Source organism: Hypanus sabinus, chromosome 1 (assembly GCF_030144855.1).
Source record: "Hypanus sabinus isolate sHypSab1 chromosome 1, sHypSab1.hap1, whole genome shotgun sequence".
NCBI lineage: Eukaryota > Metazoa > Chordata > Chondrichthyes > Myliobatiformes > Dasyatidae > Hypanus > Hypanus sabinus.
This window is the reverse complement of record NC_082706.1, coordinates 8,338,393-8,355,672: the sequence shown is the minus strand read 5'-3', so window position 1 is coordinate 8,355,672 and position 17,280 is coordinate 8,338,393. Positions and strand designations below refer to the sequence as shown.

The 17,280-nt window shown below is 47.6% G+C and overlaps 1 protein-coding gene across 3 annotated transcripts in view; it reads left to right on the top strand.

Moving 5' to 3' along the window:
* The first annotated feature begins 1,693 nt into the window (after positions 1–1,693).
* LOC132391103 (poly(ADP-ribose) glycohydrolase-like) overlaps positions 1,694–17,280 on the top strand; it is a 43,373-nt gene continuing 27,786 nt past the window's right edge. Inside the window, exons 1-4 of one of the 3 annotated variants that reach the window (XM_059963880.1) lie at positions 1,694–1,709; positions 7,792–7,994; positions 11,574–11,702; positions 13,496–13,582. In XM_059963880.1, the coding sequence (XP_059819863.1) occupies positions 7,845–7,994; positions 11,574–11,702; positions 13,496–13,582 (366 nt within the window). In that variant the 5' untranslated portion in view covers positions 1,694–1,709; positions 7,792–7,844. Of the gene's footprint in view, positions 1,710–1,849; positions 1,928–6,558; positions 7,995–11,573; positions 11,703–13,495; positions 13,583–17,280 lie in introns of those variants that run through there. The other 2 variants (XM_059963862.1, XM_059963870.1) reach the window with 2 other exon arrangements.

Sequence of the window (17,280 nt, the reverse complement as noted above, 5' to 3'; positions counted from 1 at the left end):
GGATGTTTCCCATTGTGGGGGAGCCTAGGACCAGAGGGCACAGATAGAGTGGATGTGGAGAGGATGTTTCCCATTGTGGGGGAGCCTAGGACCAGAGGACACAGATAGAGTGGATGTGGAGAGGATGTTTCCTATGGTGGGGGAGTCTAGGACCAGAGGACACAGATAGAGTGAATGTGGAGAGGATGTTTCCTATAGTGGGGGAGTCTAGGACCAGAGGGCACAGATAGAGTGGATGTGGAGAGGATGTTTCCTATAGTGAGGGAGTCTAGGACCAGAGGACACAGATAGAGTGGATGTGGAGAGGATGTTTCCCATTGTAGGGGAGCCTAGGACCAGAGGGCACAGATAGAGTGGATGTGGAGAGGATGTTTCCTATAGTGAGGGAGTCTAGGACCAGAGGACACAGATAGAGTGGATGTGGAGAGGATGTTTCCCATTGTAGGGGAGCCTAGGACCAGAGGGCACAGATAGAGTGAATGTGGAGAGGATGTTTCCCATTGTAGGGGAGCCTAGGACCAGAGGGCACAGCTTCAGAATACCTTCATCGAGCTATCTGGACTATCCCTCTTCCCATCCTGTTACCTGTAAAAAAAATGCCACCCCTTCTCTCAATTCCTTTCTCTCCACCTCATCTGCTCTCAGGATGAGGCACTTCATTCGAGAACTAAGTGGATGTCCTCTCCTTTAAAGAAAGGGGCTTCCCTTCCTCCACTATCAACACTGCCCTCACCTGCATCTCTTCCAGTTCGTGCAGTCTGCCCTCACCCCATCCTCCCGACACCCTACCAGGGATAGGGTTCCTCTTGTCCTCACCTTCCACCCCACCAACCTCCGCGTCCAGCACATAATTCACCGTAACTTCCCCCATCTCCAACAAGATCCCACCACCAAGCACACCTTTCCCTCCCCCCCCCACTTCCTGCTTTCCGCAGGGATTGCTCCCTACACACCTCCCTTGTCCATTCGTCCCTCCCCACTGATCTCCTTCCTGGCACTCATCCTTGCAAGCAGAACAAGTGCTACACCTCCCCCACTGCCATTCAGGGCCCCAAACAGTCCCTCTAGGTGAGTGGCACGACAGTCTGTTGGGGTCGTATACTGTGTCCGGTGCTCCCAGTGTGGCCTCCAGTATATCGGTGAGACCCGACGTAGGACGGGAGACCGCTTCACTGAGCACTTAAGCTCTGTCTGCCAGAAGTAGCAGGATCTCCCATTTTAAATCCTCTTCCCATTCCCATTCCGACATGTCAGTCCAGGGCCTCCTCTACTGTCGCAATGAGGCCACCCTCAGGCTGGAGGAACAACACCATTCCCATTCCCCTCTCTCACCTTCTCTGCCCATCACCTCCCTCTGGTGCTCCTCTCCTTTCCCTTTCCTCCACGGCCTTCTGTCCTCTCCTATCAGATTCCTCCACCAGCCCTTTATCTCTTTCACCAATCGACCTCCCAGCTCTTTATTTCAAACCGATTTCACCTATCACCTACTACCTTGTTCCTCCCCCCCCCCCCCAATTTTTACTCTAACTTCTCATCGTTTTTCTCCAGTCTTGATGAAAGGTCTCGGCCCGAAACGTCGACTACTCTTTTACAAGGATGTCCCTTTAGAACAGAGATGGGGAGGGATTTCTTTAGCCAGAGGCAGGTGAATCTGTGGAACTCGTTGCTACAGAATGTTACGGGGGCCAAGTCTCTCAAAGTGGAGGTCGGTAGGTTCTTGGTTAGCCAGGAGGATGGGGATAATAACCACCCATGATGGAATGGTGGGGCAGACTCGATGGCCCGAATGGTCCGAGGTACAAACTTGCATTCTTCGGCAGCTCGGAGTTTCACTTTCAGTTCCACCGGGATCTGATTGGACGGTGGCGGATAATCACGTGACGCGGCGGGGGTCGGGTCGTTCCGTGGGCTCGGGGACGGGAGGGAGGTGAGTGAGTTTGACCCCCCAGGATGGGGTTCGGTCCGCCTGGGCAAATCTTAAAAACCCCCTTGACGGCGAGAAACGGTATTACGTCCTTACGGGTCTCACACAAAGTGCTGGCGGAACGGAGCGGGGCTGGCAGGGGAGAACACGGCCGACCTGCCGGGCTGAGACACTTCATCGGAACTGCTTTACTGAGGGGTGACCGCGGGCTCAAAGCAAACTTCAGAAGAGCTGCTGTTAGCTGGTGCCGCGGAACATTTTGAGGAAATGTTGAGGCGGTCGAACTGTGTACAGTTCTGGTCACCGAATTATAGGAAAGATGTCAACAAAATAGAGGGAGTACAGAGAAGATTTACCAGAATGTTACCTGGGTTTCAGCACCTAAGTTACAGGGAAAGGTTGAACAAGTTAGGTCTTTATTCTTTGGAGCATAGAAGGTTGAGGGGGGACTTGACAGAGGTATTTAATATTATGACGCAGATAGGCTTTTTCCATTGAGAGTAGGGGAGATTCAAAGAGGACATGAGTTGAGACTTAGGGGGCAAAAGTTTAAGGGTAACATGAGGGGGAATTTCTTTACTCAGAGAGTGGTAGCTGTGTGGAACGAGCTTCCAGTAGAAGTGGTAGAGGCAGGTTTGATATTGTCATTTAAAAAAAATTGGATAGGAAAGGAATGGAGGGTTATGGGCTGAGTGTGGGTCAGTGGGACTAGGTGAGAGTAAGCATTTAGCACGGACTAGAAGGGCCGGGATGGCCTGTTTCCATGCTGTAATGGTTATATGGTTATGAAAACTGTTAAGAGTTCTGTATGGGATTTGTGTACTTACTGGCATTCACAGTAAAACAAAGAAATACAAAAGATTCAGAGAAAAACTCCACACCAAAGACTGACAGCAAATGTACAAAAAAATCAAACGTTCAAACACTGAGAACAGGAGTTGTAAAGTGAACCTGTAGATTGTGGAATTAGGTTGTAGGGTGATAACTGTTCCTGAACCTGGTGGTGTGGGACCTGATGGTTGAGGGGTGATAACTGTTCCTGAACTTGGTGGTATGGGACCTGATGGTTGTGGGGTAATAACTGTTCCTGAACCTGGTGGTGTGGGACCTGATGGTTGTGGGGTAAAAACTGTTCCTGAACCTGGTGGTGTGGGTCCTGATGGTTGTGGGGTAATAACTGTTCCTGAACCTGGTGGTGTGGGACCTGATGGTTGAGGGGTAATAGCTGTCCCTGAACCTGGTGGTGTGGGACCTGATGGTTGTGGGGTAAAAACTGTTCCTGAACCTGGTGGTGTGGGACCTGATGGTTGTGGAGTAATAACTGTTCCTGAACCTGGTGGTGTGGGACCTGATGGTTGAGGGGTAATAACTGTTCCTGAACCTGGTGGTGTGGGACTTAAGGCTCCTGTACCTTCTTTCTGATGGCAGTACATGGCCTCGACAGTGGGGATCCTTGATGATGGATGCTGCAGTTTTGTGATGGACTTTTATATGTGCTCAATGGTGGGGAGGGATTTTCAACATGGATGACTTCATTGGCCTCAGTATTGAACTGACTTCAGGACCGACAGACTCTCTTTCTAGGACTCTTCAACTCTATTTTTATTACTGTTTTTATTTGCATAATTTGTCTTTTGCTCATCAGTTGATTGTAGTCTTTGTAATTTACAATTTTTCATAAGTTCTTTTGTACTTATTTTCCTGTAAGTGCCTATAAGAAATCTCAAGGTAGTTTGTTCATAAGTGCCGTGTTGTATGCTGTGGGTGATCATGGTATTTCCGTGACCGTGATGGTTTTTGGCAAATCTTTCTACAGAAGTGGTTTCCCATTGCCTTCTGGGCAGTGTCTTTACAAGACGGGTGACCACAGCCATTATCAATACTCTTCAGAGATTGTCTGTCTGGTATCAGTGGTCACATAACCAGGACTTGTGATCTGCACCGGCTGCTCATACGACCTTCCACCACCTGCTCCCATGGTTTCACATGACCCTGATCGGGGGCTAAGCACCTTGCCCAAGGGTGACCTGCAGGCTAGCAGAGGGAAGGAGCACCTCACACCTCCTTTGGTACTTTACATCTCCATCTCCACCCCACCGTCCTCTCAGGGTGGTCTGTGGTGATATACGCATACTTTGATAAGGAAGCAAACATCTTTGGCCCGTGATGCCATGCTGACTCTTTAACCTACTCTAAGATCAACGTAACCTCCCCTCCCATATCGTCTCCATTTTTCTTGGATCTGTTTGAAACTTGTTCCCTCAGATTCAAGGGCAGTAGTGTCATCGGAGTTTGTTGGGGTCTGCCCATGAAACAGACCTTCAGCTCATCAGGTGACTATCCATTCTATCCCATTTACCACCCCTTGGTGATTCAAATACTCAGCCAGACACTTCAATGTCTCTGGCTCCAGCACCCCCTTGGGATCTGCGTTCCAGATTCCAACCGTGATTTGGGGGTGGAATTCTTTCCTCAGATTCCTCCCGTTACGTCTTACCCCAAGGTCTGGACACTGCTGCAGGGAGAAGTGTCCTACCATTTCAATAAACCAGCCATGGTCAAATGGTGGGGCAGACTCATTGGGCTGGATGGCCCAAATCTGCTCCCATATTTGAATTCATAGATCTCTATCAGAAGCTGGCCCAGCCTCGTTGCTGCCTCTCTGTTCCTGAGGTGGTTGATGACTGTGGTATCTCAGGAAGCTAACTGGGACGGGCAAGTGGGTCCCCTGGGAGGCGGGGCAAAGCTTCCGTGCAGTTCCTGAAGGAGGGACAAGGTTCTCCAAACCAGTCACAGTGTGTCCTCCCCACTTCGAGCGGTCGGTCATGGGCTGCTGGTTCTCTTGGCTTTATTACTGTCACGTGCTGAGATACGTGAACACCTCGTGCACACTCGAGGAAATCTGCAGATGCTGGAAATTCAAACAACAACACACACAAAATGCTGGTGGAACACAGCAGGCCAGGCAGCATCTATAGGGAGAAGCGTTGTCGACGTTTCGGGCCGAGACCCTTCGTCAGGACTAACCGAAAGGAAAGATAGTAAGGGATTTGAAAGTAGGAGGGGGAGGGGGAAATGCGAAATGGTAGGAGAAGACCGGAGGGGGTGGGGTGAAGCTAAGAGCTGGAAAGGTGATTGGCGAAAGTGATACAGAGCTGGAGAAAGGAAAGGATCATGGGACGGGAGGCCTCAGGAGAAAGAAAGGAGGGGGGGAACACCAGAGGGAGATGGAGTACAGGCAAACAACTAAATGTGTCAGGGATGGGGTAAGAAGGGGAGGAGGGGCATTAATGGAAGTTAGATAAGTCAATGTTCATGCCATGAGGTTGGAGGCTACCCAGCTGGTATATAAGGTGTTGTTCCTCCAACCTGAGTTTGGATTCATTTTGACAATAGAGGAGGCCACGGATAGACATATCAGAATGGGAATGGGATGTGGAATTAAAATGTGTGGCCACTGGGAGATCCTGCTTTTTCTGGCGGACCGAGCGTAGGTGTTCAGTGAAACGGTCTCCCAGTCTGCGTCGGGTCTCACCAATATATAAAAGGCCACACCGGGAGCACCGGACACAGTATACCACACCAGCCGACTCACAGGTGAAGTGTCGCCTCACCTGGAAGGACTGTCTGGGGCCCTGAATGGTGGTGAGGGAGGAAGTGTAAGGGCAGGTGTAGCACTTGTTCCGTTTACAAGGATTAGTGCCAGGAGGGAGATCGGTGGGAAGGGATGGGGGGGGGGGGAACGAGTGGACAAGGGAGTCGTGTAGGGAGCGATCCCTGCGAAAAGCAGAAAGGGGGGGAGTGAACAATGTGTGTGACAGGGATAGAAGAAATAAAGCACTAACGATAGGTACGAACAAAGTCACGGTTACAGAGAGAGTACAGTGCAGGTAAACAAAACCGGACAAGATCTCAGTGAGGCAGATTGTGAGGTTGACTCTACCTTACTGTACTCATCGTCACTGTGATGTGTTGTATGACTTGGCAATCATGGTCTTCCTTTTGTCTTTAACCTGATCGTTGCCTGTGGGGAAGACCCCCTTCACACTCATTCTTTTATCTAACTCTGACCATGCTTGTTCTCAGTAAATTTTTCCACAGAAGTGGTTTGCCATTGTCTTCTTCTGAGCAAGATGGGTGACCCCAGTCATTATCAATACTCTTCAGAGATTGTCTGCCTGGTGTCAGTGGTCACATAACCAGGACTTGTGATCTGCACCGGCTGCTCGTACAACCATCCACCATCTGCTCCCATGGCTTCACCTGACCCTAATCGGGGGCAAAGCAGGTGCTACAGGACCTGCAGGCTAGCAGGGGGAAGGAGCACCTTACACCTCCTTTGGTAGAGATGTGTATTCAACCCTTATTCTACTAGGGAACCGTTTAATATTTTTATACCATGAAAAGGGCCGGTAACACCATGAAGGATCCCACACACTCTGTTCATAGACTGTTTGTCCCACTCCTGATGGGGAAGAGGCTACATAGGACCACCAGACTCAAAAACAGATACTTCCCCCAAGCAGTCTGACTGATCAACCCCTCCACCTGTGAACCCACCCCACCATGCCCCCTACCACCACTATATCCACATCAGCCACTTTGTCATTTCCTGTCAGTCACCTGGTGTTGAGACACTCCTGCACCCGGTGCCACTTACCTACATAGGCACAAGTGTCGGAAGCTGCTCGTGTACTTGTGTGTATATGGTCACACTCAATAGTTCCTTGTACACTGTTTTTATATTTATATTCATTATATTTTTTATGCCTCACAGATCCACAGTAACAATCATTTTGTTCTCCTTTGCACTTGTGTTCTGAGGAATGACAGTCCCCTTAGAGCCAGCAGAGGGAATTAACACCAGATTGCTAGCACTGTAAAAGTTACTCTAACTGCTATGCCGTGTCACAAATAAAGCTTATCTCCAAAATCTTTTTTTAAAAATGGAGACAAAAGAGATGAAAATGCAGATCGCTGTAACTACTGGTGCTTCACGAGGTTGCATCCTCAACTCCTTGTACGCTCACAACTCCGTGGGCAGATTCTGCTCTATCGCAGATGGTGTCTGCATCGGGTCACACTACAAATGACCACGGGTGGTTGGAGTATGGGAAGGAGACTGAGTGCTTTGTGACAGGTGTCATGACAACAGCCTTTCCCTGGGTATCAACGTAAGGAAAGAGCTGGACTTCGGGGATGCTCCTGTCTACATCAACCGTGTCGAGGTTAAGAGTTTCAAGATCCTGGGTCAAGCCACGTTGGAGCCGGTGGTCGAGATAGCTCACCAACGCCTCTCCTTCCTCAGGAGACGACAGAAAGTCAGCTCGTCCCCGGCTGCACCACAGATCATCCCGTCTGGATGCATAACAGCTCGGTGCGGCATCTGCTCTGCAGGTGACCACAAGGAACCACAGAGAATTGTGGACACAGCTCAGTATAACACTCAAAGTCCACCGGCAGGCTGGGCTGTAGCGTTATTCAGCTGCACAACAGTCCTTGGGAAGAAGCAGCTTTTCAGTCTTGTCTAAGATGTTTCTGTATCTCCTACGAGATGCCAGGAGCCTGAACAGACAATATTAATTATATTATTTTATCACTGTTCACCAGTTATTAGCCCTAACTACTCTTTCTACTACAACAAATACCAGCACGCAAAGGAGGTGAAGGGACTCGGTGGGTCAGCCAGTGACCATGGAGGGAAATGGACAGTTTCTCCCGATGTTTTGAGTGTGTTGCTCAGTGGCCTAAACTTTCCACTTCCCCCTGCTCCGGTTTCCTGTGTGTTTTCGCCTCAGGCCGAGTGCCTTCTGTCGCGTCCTCAGACCCCGAGCCCGGTCTAATCTCGTTCCCCTTCCACTTCCCAGGAGAGCTGCAAACCCAAGGATGAGTTTTGAGGAAGTGAGCGGCAAGCCGTGAGATGGAGCGGGAGCAGATGCAGTGCTTTCCGGCGGGATCCGAGTCCCGTCTTTCCGCCGACGCCTGCCCTGGCCCAGACGGGGCGGAGGACACTGGAGTTTCTGAGACAGGATTGCTCAGACCAACATCAGATCACACCATCTGTGTGGAGGTGAGGAGGTGCTGGATTACAGTGTAACGTTATTCTTACCATCTATCTTGTATATAATTACATGTATTTGTGTAAGTGTTCATGCCCTACCTACTGTCCATTACACCGCTGGCATTTCGGGCAGCAGTGAAGGTCCTCCATCTCCGGCAGTGTTCAAGTCACTTTTATTGTCATTTCGACCATAACTGCTGGTACAGTACGCAGTAAAAATGAGACAACGAGGAACTGTAGCTTCCTCTTGGTATTCACCACTGTCAGTCAAGCAAATCCCGGGCGGAGGCACGGAAATACTGTCACACTCTGATGCAGAAGGATTCTTCGTTGCTGTTTCCATAACAGTTTTGTGTGACCGGTCAGGGTTGTTGGCCCTGAGCTGAACCCCTGAACCTGGAGGACCAGTGGACCACTCTTAGTCTGGCCTCTCCCCTTTGACCTGCTTGGCATGGTTGACCCGACCAAGTATTCAGTGAATTTTCCAGTAATTGATTCAGTATTTTTCTAGAAGCTTATTCATTTTTCCTGCAGCGGGTGGATCTGGATAATTCATAGTTTAATTGTTATCGCTGGAATGCCGTTATCTTTCTAATTGGAGCTCGTTTTTAAGTGTAGAACAGCCACAACTTTGTTCTTTGTTTTATTTTTTTTTGATTTATTGAGATCCAGTGAGGAGTAGGCTCATCTGGCTTTTTAGACAATAGACAATAGGTGCAGAAGTAGACCATTCGGCCCCTCGAGTCTGCACCGCCATTCTGAGATCATGGCTGATCATTCACTATCAATACCCAGTCCCTGCCTTGTCCCCATATCCCTTGATTCCCCTATCCATCAGATATCTATCTAGCTCCTTCTTGAAAGCATCCAGAGAATTGGCCTCCACCGTCTTCCGAAGCAGTGCATTCCACACCTCCACAACTCTCTGGGAGAAGAAGCTCTTCCTCAACTCTGTTTTAAATAACTGACCTCTTATTCTCAATCCATGCCCTCTGGTACTGGACTCTCCCAACATCTGGAACATATTTCCTGCCTCAATCCTATCAAATCCTTTAATTATCTTAAATGTTTCAATCAGATCCCCTCTCAATCTCCTCAATTCCAGCGTGTACAAGCCCAATCTCTCCAATCTCTCTGCATAAGACAGCCCTGCCATCCCAGGAATCAACCTAGTGAATCTACGCTGCACTTCCTCAATTGCCAGAATGTCCTTCCTTAAACCTGGAGACCAAAACTGTACAATATTCCAGGTGTGGTCTCACCAGGGCCCTGTACAAATGCAAAAGGACATCCTTGCTCTTGTACTCAATTCCCCTTGTAACAAAGGCCAACATTCCATTTGCCCTCTTCACTGCCTGTTGCACTTGCTCATTCACCTTCATTGACTGGTGAACTAGGACTCCTAGGTCTCTTTGCATTTCTCCCTTACCTAACTCTACACCGTTCAGACAATACTCTGCCCTCTTGTTCCTGCTTCCAAAGTGGATAACTTCACATTTATTTACATTGAATGACATCTGCCAAGTATCTGCCCACTCACTCAGCCTATCCAAGTCTCCCTGTATTCTCCTAACGTCCTCTTCGCATGTTACACTGCCACCCAGTTTAGTATCGTCAGCAAACTTGCTGATATAGTTTTCAATGCCCTCATCTAAATCGTTGACATAAATCGTAAAGAGCTATGGTCCCAATACAGAGCCCTGTGGTACCCCACTAGTCACCTCCAGCCAGTCCGAGAAACACCCATTCACTGCTACCCTTTGCTTTCTATCTGCCAACCAGTTTTCTATCCATGTTGAAACCCTCCCCCCAATGCCATGAGCTCTGATTTTACTCACCAATCTCCTATGTGGCACCTTATCGAATGCCTTCTGAAAATCTAGGTACACAACATCCACTGGCTTACCCTCGTCTAACATCCTTGTTACACCCTCAAAAAACTCCAACAGATTAGTCAAGCATGATTTGCCCTTGGTAAATCCATGCTGGCTCGGCCTAATCCTATTACTGCCATCAAGATGTGCCACTATTTTGTCAATAATGGACTCAAGCATCTTCCCCACGACTGACGTTAGGCTAACAGGGCGATAGTTCTCCGTTTTCTCCTTCCCTCCCTTTTTGAAAAGTGGGATAACATTAGCCACTCTCCAATCATCAGGAACTGATCCTGAATCTAAGGAACATTGGAAAATGATTACCAATGCATCCGCAATTTCCTGAGCCACCTCTTTTAGAACCCTCGGATGCAGACCATCTGGACCCGGGGATTTATTAGCCTTCAGTCCTACCAGTCTACTCATCACAGTTTCTTTCCTAATGTCAATCTGTCTCAATTCCTCTGATATCTTATGACCCTGGCCCATCCATACATCTGGGAGATTGCTTGTGTCCTCCCTGGTGAAGACAGATCTAAAGTACGCATTAAATTCTGTTGCCATTTCCCCATTTCCCATAGCAATTTCTCCCAATTCATTCTTCAAGGGGCCAACATTGTTCTTAACTATCTTCTTTCTCTTCACATAGCTAAAAAAGCTTTTGCTATCTCCTTTTATATTCCTGGCTAGACTGAGCTCATACCTGATTTTTTCTCTCCGTATTGCTTTTTTAGTTAAGATCTGCTGTTCCTTAAAACTTTCCCAATCATCTGTATTCCCACTCATCTTAGCCCTGTCATACTTCTTTTTCTTTAATGCTATACAATCTCTGACTTCCTTTGTCAACCACTGTGGCCCCTTCCCCCTCTTTGAATCCTTCCTTCTCATTGGAATGAACTGCTTTTGCATCTTTTGTATTATGCCCAAGAATATCTGCCACTGCTGATCCACTGTCTTTCCTGCCAGGGCATCCGCCCATTTAACTTTGGCCGGCTCTTCCCTTATGGCTCTGTAGTCTCCTTTATTTAATTGCAACACTGACACCTCTGATCTGCCCTTATCCCCCTCAAATTGTAGATAAAAACTTATGTTATGACCACTACTTCCTAATGGCTCCTTTACTTCAAGATCACTTATCAATTCCTGTGCATTACACATCACCAAGTGCAAAATAGCCTCATTCCTGGTTGGCTCAAGCACAAGCTGTTCCAAAAATACATCCCTTAGACACTCCACAAACTTCGCAAACTTTTGAGCTGGTCTGCCCAGTAACTCCCAATTTAACGAGACAATTTGCAATGATCAGTTATCCTGCAGGTTTGGACTGTGGGAGGAAACCGGGGCACCCGGAGGAAACCCACACAGTCACTGGGAGAACGTGCAAACTCTTTCCAGGCTGTGATGGGAATTGAACCCAGATCGCTGGACTTTAAAGTTGTTGTGCTAACCACTGTGCTATCATGCCACCCTAAATTCTTAATATGTTAAATAAATAGCCATAAGCAAAAGGTTTTATGAGTCATTCTTGACCTCTGAAGAACGTTTGGATCACAAAGTCACCGGGTTGAACAAAGCAAGACAATGAAGCATTGGCTTCCATCATCGGGAGGTTCTTCAACACCAGGAGGCGGAGGGTGAATACTAATTCCAAAGTGACTCCACCCCAGTGAGCACTGTGCTCTCGGTGATAACAGTTCTAGCATCTTCCTTGCAGGTCTCTGGGGTTCGTTTGGGGAAGCTGCTTCCCTTCACTGTTCCCAATCCGGAAGCAATTTGGAGCTCAGAATATGTGAAGATGCCGTTTTCGACTTCCAATTGGCAGACTCAGTCCGTACCTGGACAGGTAATGTACCCTTAGCCTAACGATCGTCCAGTGAATCCTGATAGGAATTGGTTTAAAGTTTTCTGACTTGATGTTTTTGGAAATCTAGTGTGGACAGGGTTAGAAATCCCCCACATCTCTTTTCTAAAGGGATGTTCTCGTATTCTAACGATGTACCCTCTGGCTCAAAACACCCCACTATAGGAAACATCCTCTCCACCTTCACTCTATCAACATTCGGTAGGTTCTCATCCATGTTTTCTGCCAAATCCACCCTCATCCATTTAAGTCACTATGCTCAGAACATCTAGTGACATTTTGGTCGGCATATCCTATTACAGCGCCACTGACCCGGGTTCAATTCCTGCTGCTCTCTGTAAGGAGTTTGCACGTTCTCCCCGTGACTCTGCGGGTTAGTAGGTCAGCTGGTCAGGTGGGTGCTGCAGACTCTCAGGGCCGGAAGGCCCTGTTACTGTGTGTATCTCTGCATAACTGAAATATGAATTGATTTCTTTTTGAGTGTATGATGATCTGGAGTGGGCAGGGGCACATTGTGCTCCCGCTTCCGGACTGCTTCTTGGATTCAGTCTTCTGACTCCGGAAGACTTCATCTCGTCTTCTACGTCAGATCCCCAGAACCTTCGGTTCCTGGTATTTTGAAAATGCCGGAAACTTACCTACGTCCTTAAACACGTATGAGGATCTAATTTCCACACCCCTCCTGGGCGGGGTGGATTTCAGGGATTCACCTCCCGCTGTGAAAAGGAACTGTCCACACACTCTGCTTTACGCCTTTTCCGGCTACTCTGTTCCCCGGTTGTGGATTCTCTGAGCTACGGAGGAATTCCGATATCCACCCTGTCACGTTATCCCCCTCGGAACCTTGTATCCTTCAAAACAAAAATTACCCCCATTCACTTAAACTCCAAACAGAACAGATCCTCATCTTCGGGGGAGGGGAGACTGAGCCAAGGGGGATCGGAATTAGATTGAATATCACTGGCACCTTGTGAAATTTGTTGTTTCGTGGCAGCAGAACAGTGCAGTACATAAAAAAACTATAAATTACAATAACTAAACTATATTCTATATATTATTTTTGAAAATGAAATAAGTGGACAACGCTATAAGTGACTAAAATGGAATTGACAACAATAAACTAAAGTTCTGAGCCAAAATGAGCCGATTATGTTAAAGAGGGATGTGGTCATTCCCTCCGATTTCATACGGAGACCGACCCTTTATTGTTGACCCCCCAGAGCACACCCAGTTACCATTATTAAATGCATGTCCTCGAACAGGCGTTGAACTATTACAGCTGGGGGTGTTGGAGTTCAGAGTTCAATTCTGATGTCCTCTGTAAGGAATTTGTATGTGACCGTGTGGGTTTGCTCCGGGTCATCCAGCTTCCCTACACGTTGCAGAGACGTACCGGTTGGTAGGTTAATCGGATTAGGCTGGGGTTAAATCAGTGGGTTGCTGACAGCCTGGCTGTAAGTGCCAGAATGGCCCGTTCTGTGCAAGGTATCTCAATCAATAAAAGATTAGTGCAAAAAGGGAACAAATACAGTGAGGGAGTGTTCGTGGCCTCATTGTCCATTGAGAAACCTGTTGGCAGAGGGGAAGAAATCTCCTGAAGTGTCGAGACTGTGTCTTCGGGCTCCTGCACCTCCTCCTGACTTTAATGATGAGAAGAGGCCGTGTCCTGGGAATTAGTTTTGGTGTAACTCATATTCTAATTTGACGCATTAACTCACAAAGAAGCAACATACACGTTCTTCCTGTAAACTCCAGTCCGTTGTTGATTTTTGCAGCGTTGTGAAGGAAGAGTGGTTCATCGCTGGGAGGTTATAAAAGAGGCTTTGGACAGGCCTGACTTCAAAACAGCAATGGACTTGGTGGTAGGTATTGAGATTTTTATTTTGAAAATCTCATCAAGCCCTAGATTAAAAGGTATAACAAGCCACTATGAATTTAGTCTCTCTTGTTAATTGTAGACTGTTTCAATGGTTTTGGATTCAGATTAATTTATTTATTGAAATGGACAGTGTAATACATCGTTTGTGTTAACAACCAAGGAGGTGCTGGGGGTAGCCCACTAGTGTTGCACGCACGTTCTGGCACCAACACTGCCTGTCCCAGAACGCTCGGCAGAACAACACAGAACCCAAAACCAGGCCGTTTCCTCCCTCCTACTCAACTATCTAATCGGACAGCCCTCCAACTCCAGGACAGGCCTCTGGCCTACAGGCTTTAGCCATCAATACTTACAATCACCCAAAGGGCTCCCATCTTCGTTTTCAACCCCCGGGTTAGCCAGTGATGGGATCCCACCACTCTGACTGTCTGGTACTCATGCCTCCTTCTCGAACGGACTCGGAACAGCCCATCGGCCATGGTTAACCTGTGTCCCACGTTCACAGACTGTCCCAGGCTGTGTGTGTGTGTGTGTGTGTGTGTGTGTGTGTGTGTGTGTGTGTGTTTTTTGAACCATCTGTGATAAATAAGTCTGAATCCTTGCCTGGACCTTACTTTAACCCCTACCTTGCTGCAGCCTCTACAGGAGAAAGGAACTGGTTTGCTGTATCAGCACAGCGAAGGGCTGTAATTTGCTACCTTGCCTCTGTCCCTCACATAGTGTTGTTCACCTCCACACTGTCCAGCTCACCACAGCTTTGACTCATGGTTATCTTTGCTTCTCCAGAAATAGTTCTGAGTCAGGTCGACCAGGATTCCTGGGCCTGGTGTAATGTTAATCCATCAGACCATAATGAGGCCATTCAGCCCATCGAGTCTGCTCTGTCACTCAATCATGGCTGATTTATTATCCCTCTCAACTCCCATTTTATTTCATTGGGGCTCGTCTGCTGTGGTTGGCAGCTCATCGAGGAGAAGGAAAACTCTGATCCCAAACTCCAGCTGCCTTGCAGCTATGCCCACCCTTGGGCAAGGCTGCGGGAGTAAACCGCGAGGAAAAATCTGGAGTTAGAGTCCCTGGCAACTCCTGTGGTCTCTCTGATGCCAAACTGAATCGGTCTCAGCCGTTGCTTTGGATTCATCAGCTGCGTGGGGAGGGGGAGCCTGCGATATGGGCAACAGCGTGCTCTCCATATCGCACTGCCCTGGGTTGTGAATTGGTTTGATCAGCCCCAACCCCATAACCCTGCCTTCTCACTGTAACCTTTGACACCCTAACTAATCAACAACTTATCAACCTCCGCTTTAAATCTCAATGACTAGGCCTCCACAGCCCTTCTTGGTAATGAATTCCACAGATTCACCACCATCTGGTCCCAATATTCCCACATTCCCAGTGCAGTGTTCCGGCAGGAAATGCCAGCAAACCACATGCACTTCTTAATCTTCTTGCCGCGCTGGGGTATCAAACCTTCCATCTGCTCCTAGGTCCCAACCAACACGCCCCACGCTGCCTGACGCCATCGACCCGCGGATCTCCTGCAACACAGGCCCCACCTCCTCACAACATCCTGAACAGTCCTGACTTCAACTCTGCTCTCACCTTCAATTTATTATTGAAGTATGTACAGATATGTGACTGTGTGCCACCCTGCGTTCGTGACCGTATACTATCCTGAGATACATTTCCTTGCAGGCATTTATAAGAAAGTAAAGAAATTCAATAGAATTTATGAAAAACTAGGCATAAACAAAGACAAGGGACCAAGGTGCAAAAGAAGACAAATAAATAATACCGAGAACATGAGTTCTGGGGTCCTTGATCGTGAGCAGGGGCGTATCTACGGAAAATAGCGCCTATGGCAAGCACTGAAATTGCGCCCCTGTCCAAACATCTGACACCCATCTTTTAGATAACTTTACCATAATATCAGCTCAAAAATACAAGTCAAGCTGGTTAATCTTTTAACTAACAAATTATGGCACTTAACCACAGGCACGGCGTTTTTGAGTTTTTCCCAGCGCTGTGTTGAAAGAGAGAAAAACACGTAGACAGCTTCGATGGTTTCAAAAACGTGACCATCATTGTATTCTGCTTGGCTGCATGTACACCCACCAAGTTGAGTGAGTGATTGTCGCAATTCACAAACACTGCCAGGTTGTTTTTCTCACTTATTCTTTGATGAACACCACTTCTGTGTCCAGCCATCACAGCAGCGTTGTCATAGCACTGTGACCGACGATCTGGTAGTTGCATTTCATCCTTCTCTAGCTGTTTCAAGATGTCTTCAACCAAGCTCTCAGCATCCTTCTGGCTTATCTGGATAAAACCAAGGAAGGACTCTCTAACACAGACTGCTTTCCTCTCAAAATCAACTTCCACATACCTCACTACTTCTGACATCTGCTCACGGCGTGCCTGATCAGGAGTCCAGTCAAACATGAGACCATAGTACTTGGCTTTACGAATGCTTCTCAGTAAACTCTGGCGAACAGTGGATGCCATCATGTGGATGAATTCGTTCTGGACACCCGGTGAAAGATAAGACATGGATCCAGGATGACTTTCCAAATGAGTGAGGTGTTCTTTTATGACAGGTCAGAGATGGCCAGTAGTTTCAGTAAGCCAAGGAACTTTCCCACATTGGAGTCATTGTCTAGCTAAAGTGACTCCCTGTGTCCTCGCAAAGCCAGGTTCTGAGTCGCAAGGAATTTTAGGCAGTGAAAGATTCTCGTCAAGATATTACACCACTTCTGCTTTCCCTTCTCAATCTGTGACTGAAATACCACATCAATAACTCCTCTGCTTCCAGCTAAATTTCTTTCCATTTCTTTCCACTGTGTGAAGCATTCCAAATGATTCTTGGAATTTTCATGAACACTAATCCTTTCAGGTGCTTTCCACTGGTTGAATCCACTTTCCTGCTCCAATGAGGATTGATAGTCTGACCGGGAATAGAGAAGACAACAGACACAAAATGCAAACTTTTTAGAAGGGGAGGAGACCAGCCATGAGTGAGTCACTTCCTCACCTCGCCCATTTCCCAATTTCCTCTTGAACCAAGTTTTGTTTATTGAGCGGTTATTTGTTGGCAGGAAAGGCCCCTCACTGTTCTGGAAATACTTCGAACCCAGCTTTAATATTTCTGTTCTCAACACGTCAGGCAGAATTGCTTTTCCAGTATCTTTGTCAAACTTCAGAAGTCCAATGTCATGCTGTTCAATCACTTCTGGTTTGACAGTTCAAGGCTCTTTGTCACCATCCAGTTCACTAGCTTCAGTGTCGTCACGTTCAAATTCGTCAGGTAAAATCCCACCAATAAACTCAACATCACCACCACCACCACCATCGTCTTCCCCTCCTGTCACGTCCACGTTCTCTGTGGCCGTCTCACTCTTAATCTCATCATACTTGGATTTATCTGACTTGACTTCCTTCTCGGCTTGTGATCCACCTTCGGATTCTAACAGACTTGTAGCAGGTGCAGGCGACTCCATGGAACGTGTCAAACTACTTGTTCCAGGTTTTTCAGAGAAGGGCATGAAGAACTTGCTCAACTTCTTGGCTTCCTCTGCCTCCAACTTTCATCTCCTCCGTCCTTCAGCTTCACTCTCCTTCTTCTTAATGAGGAAATGTTTCATGGTCTTCTTACACAATGCTCTGAAATAAGGCTATCCTAGT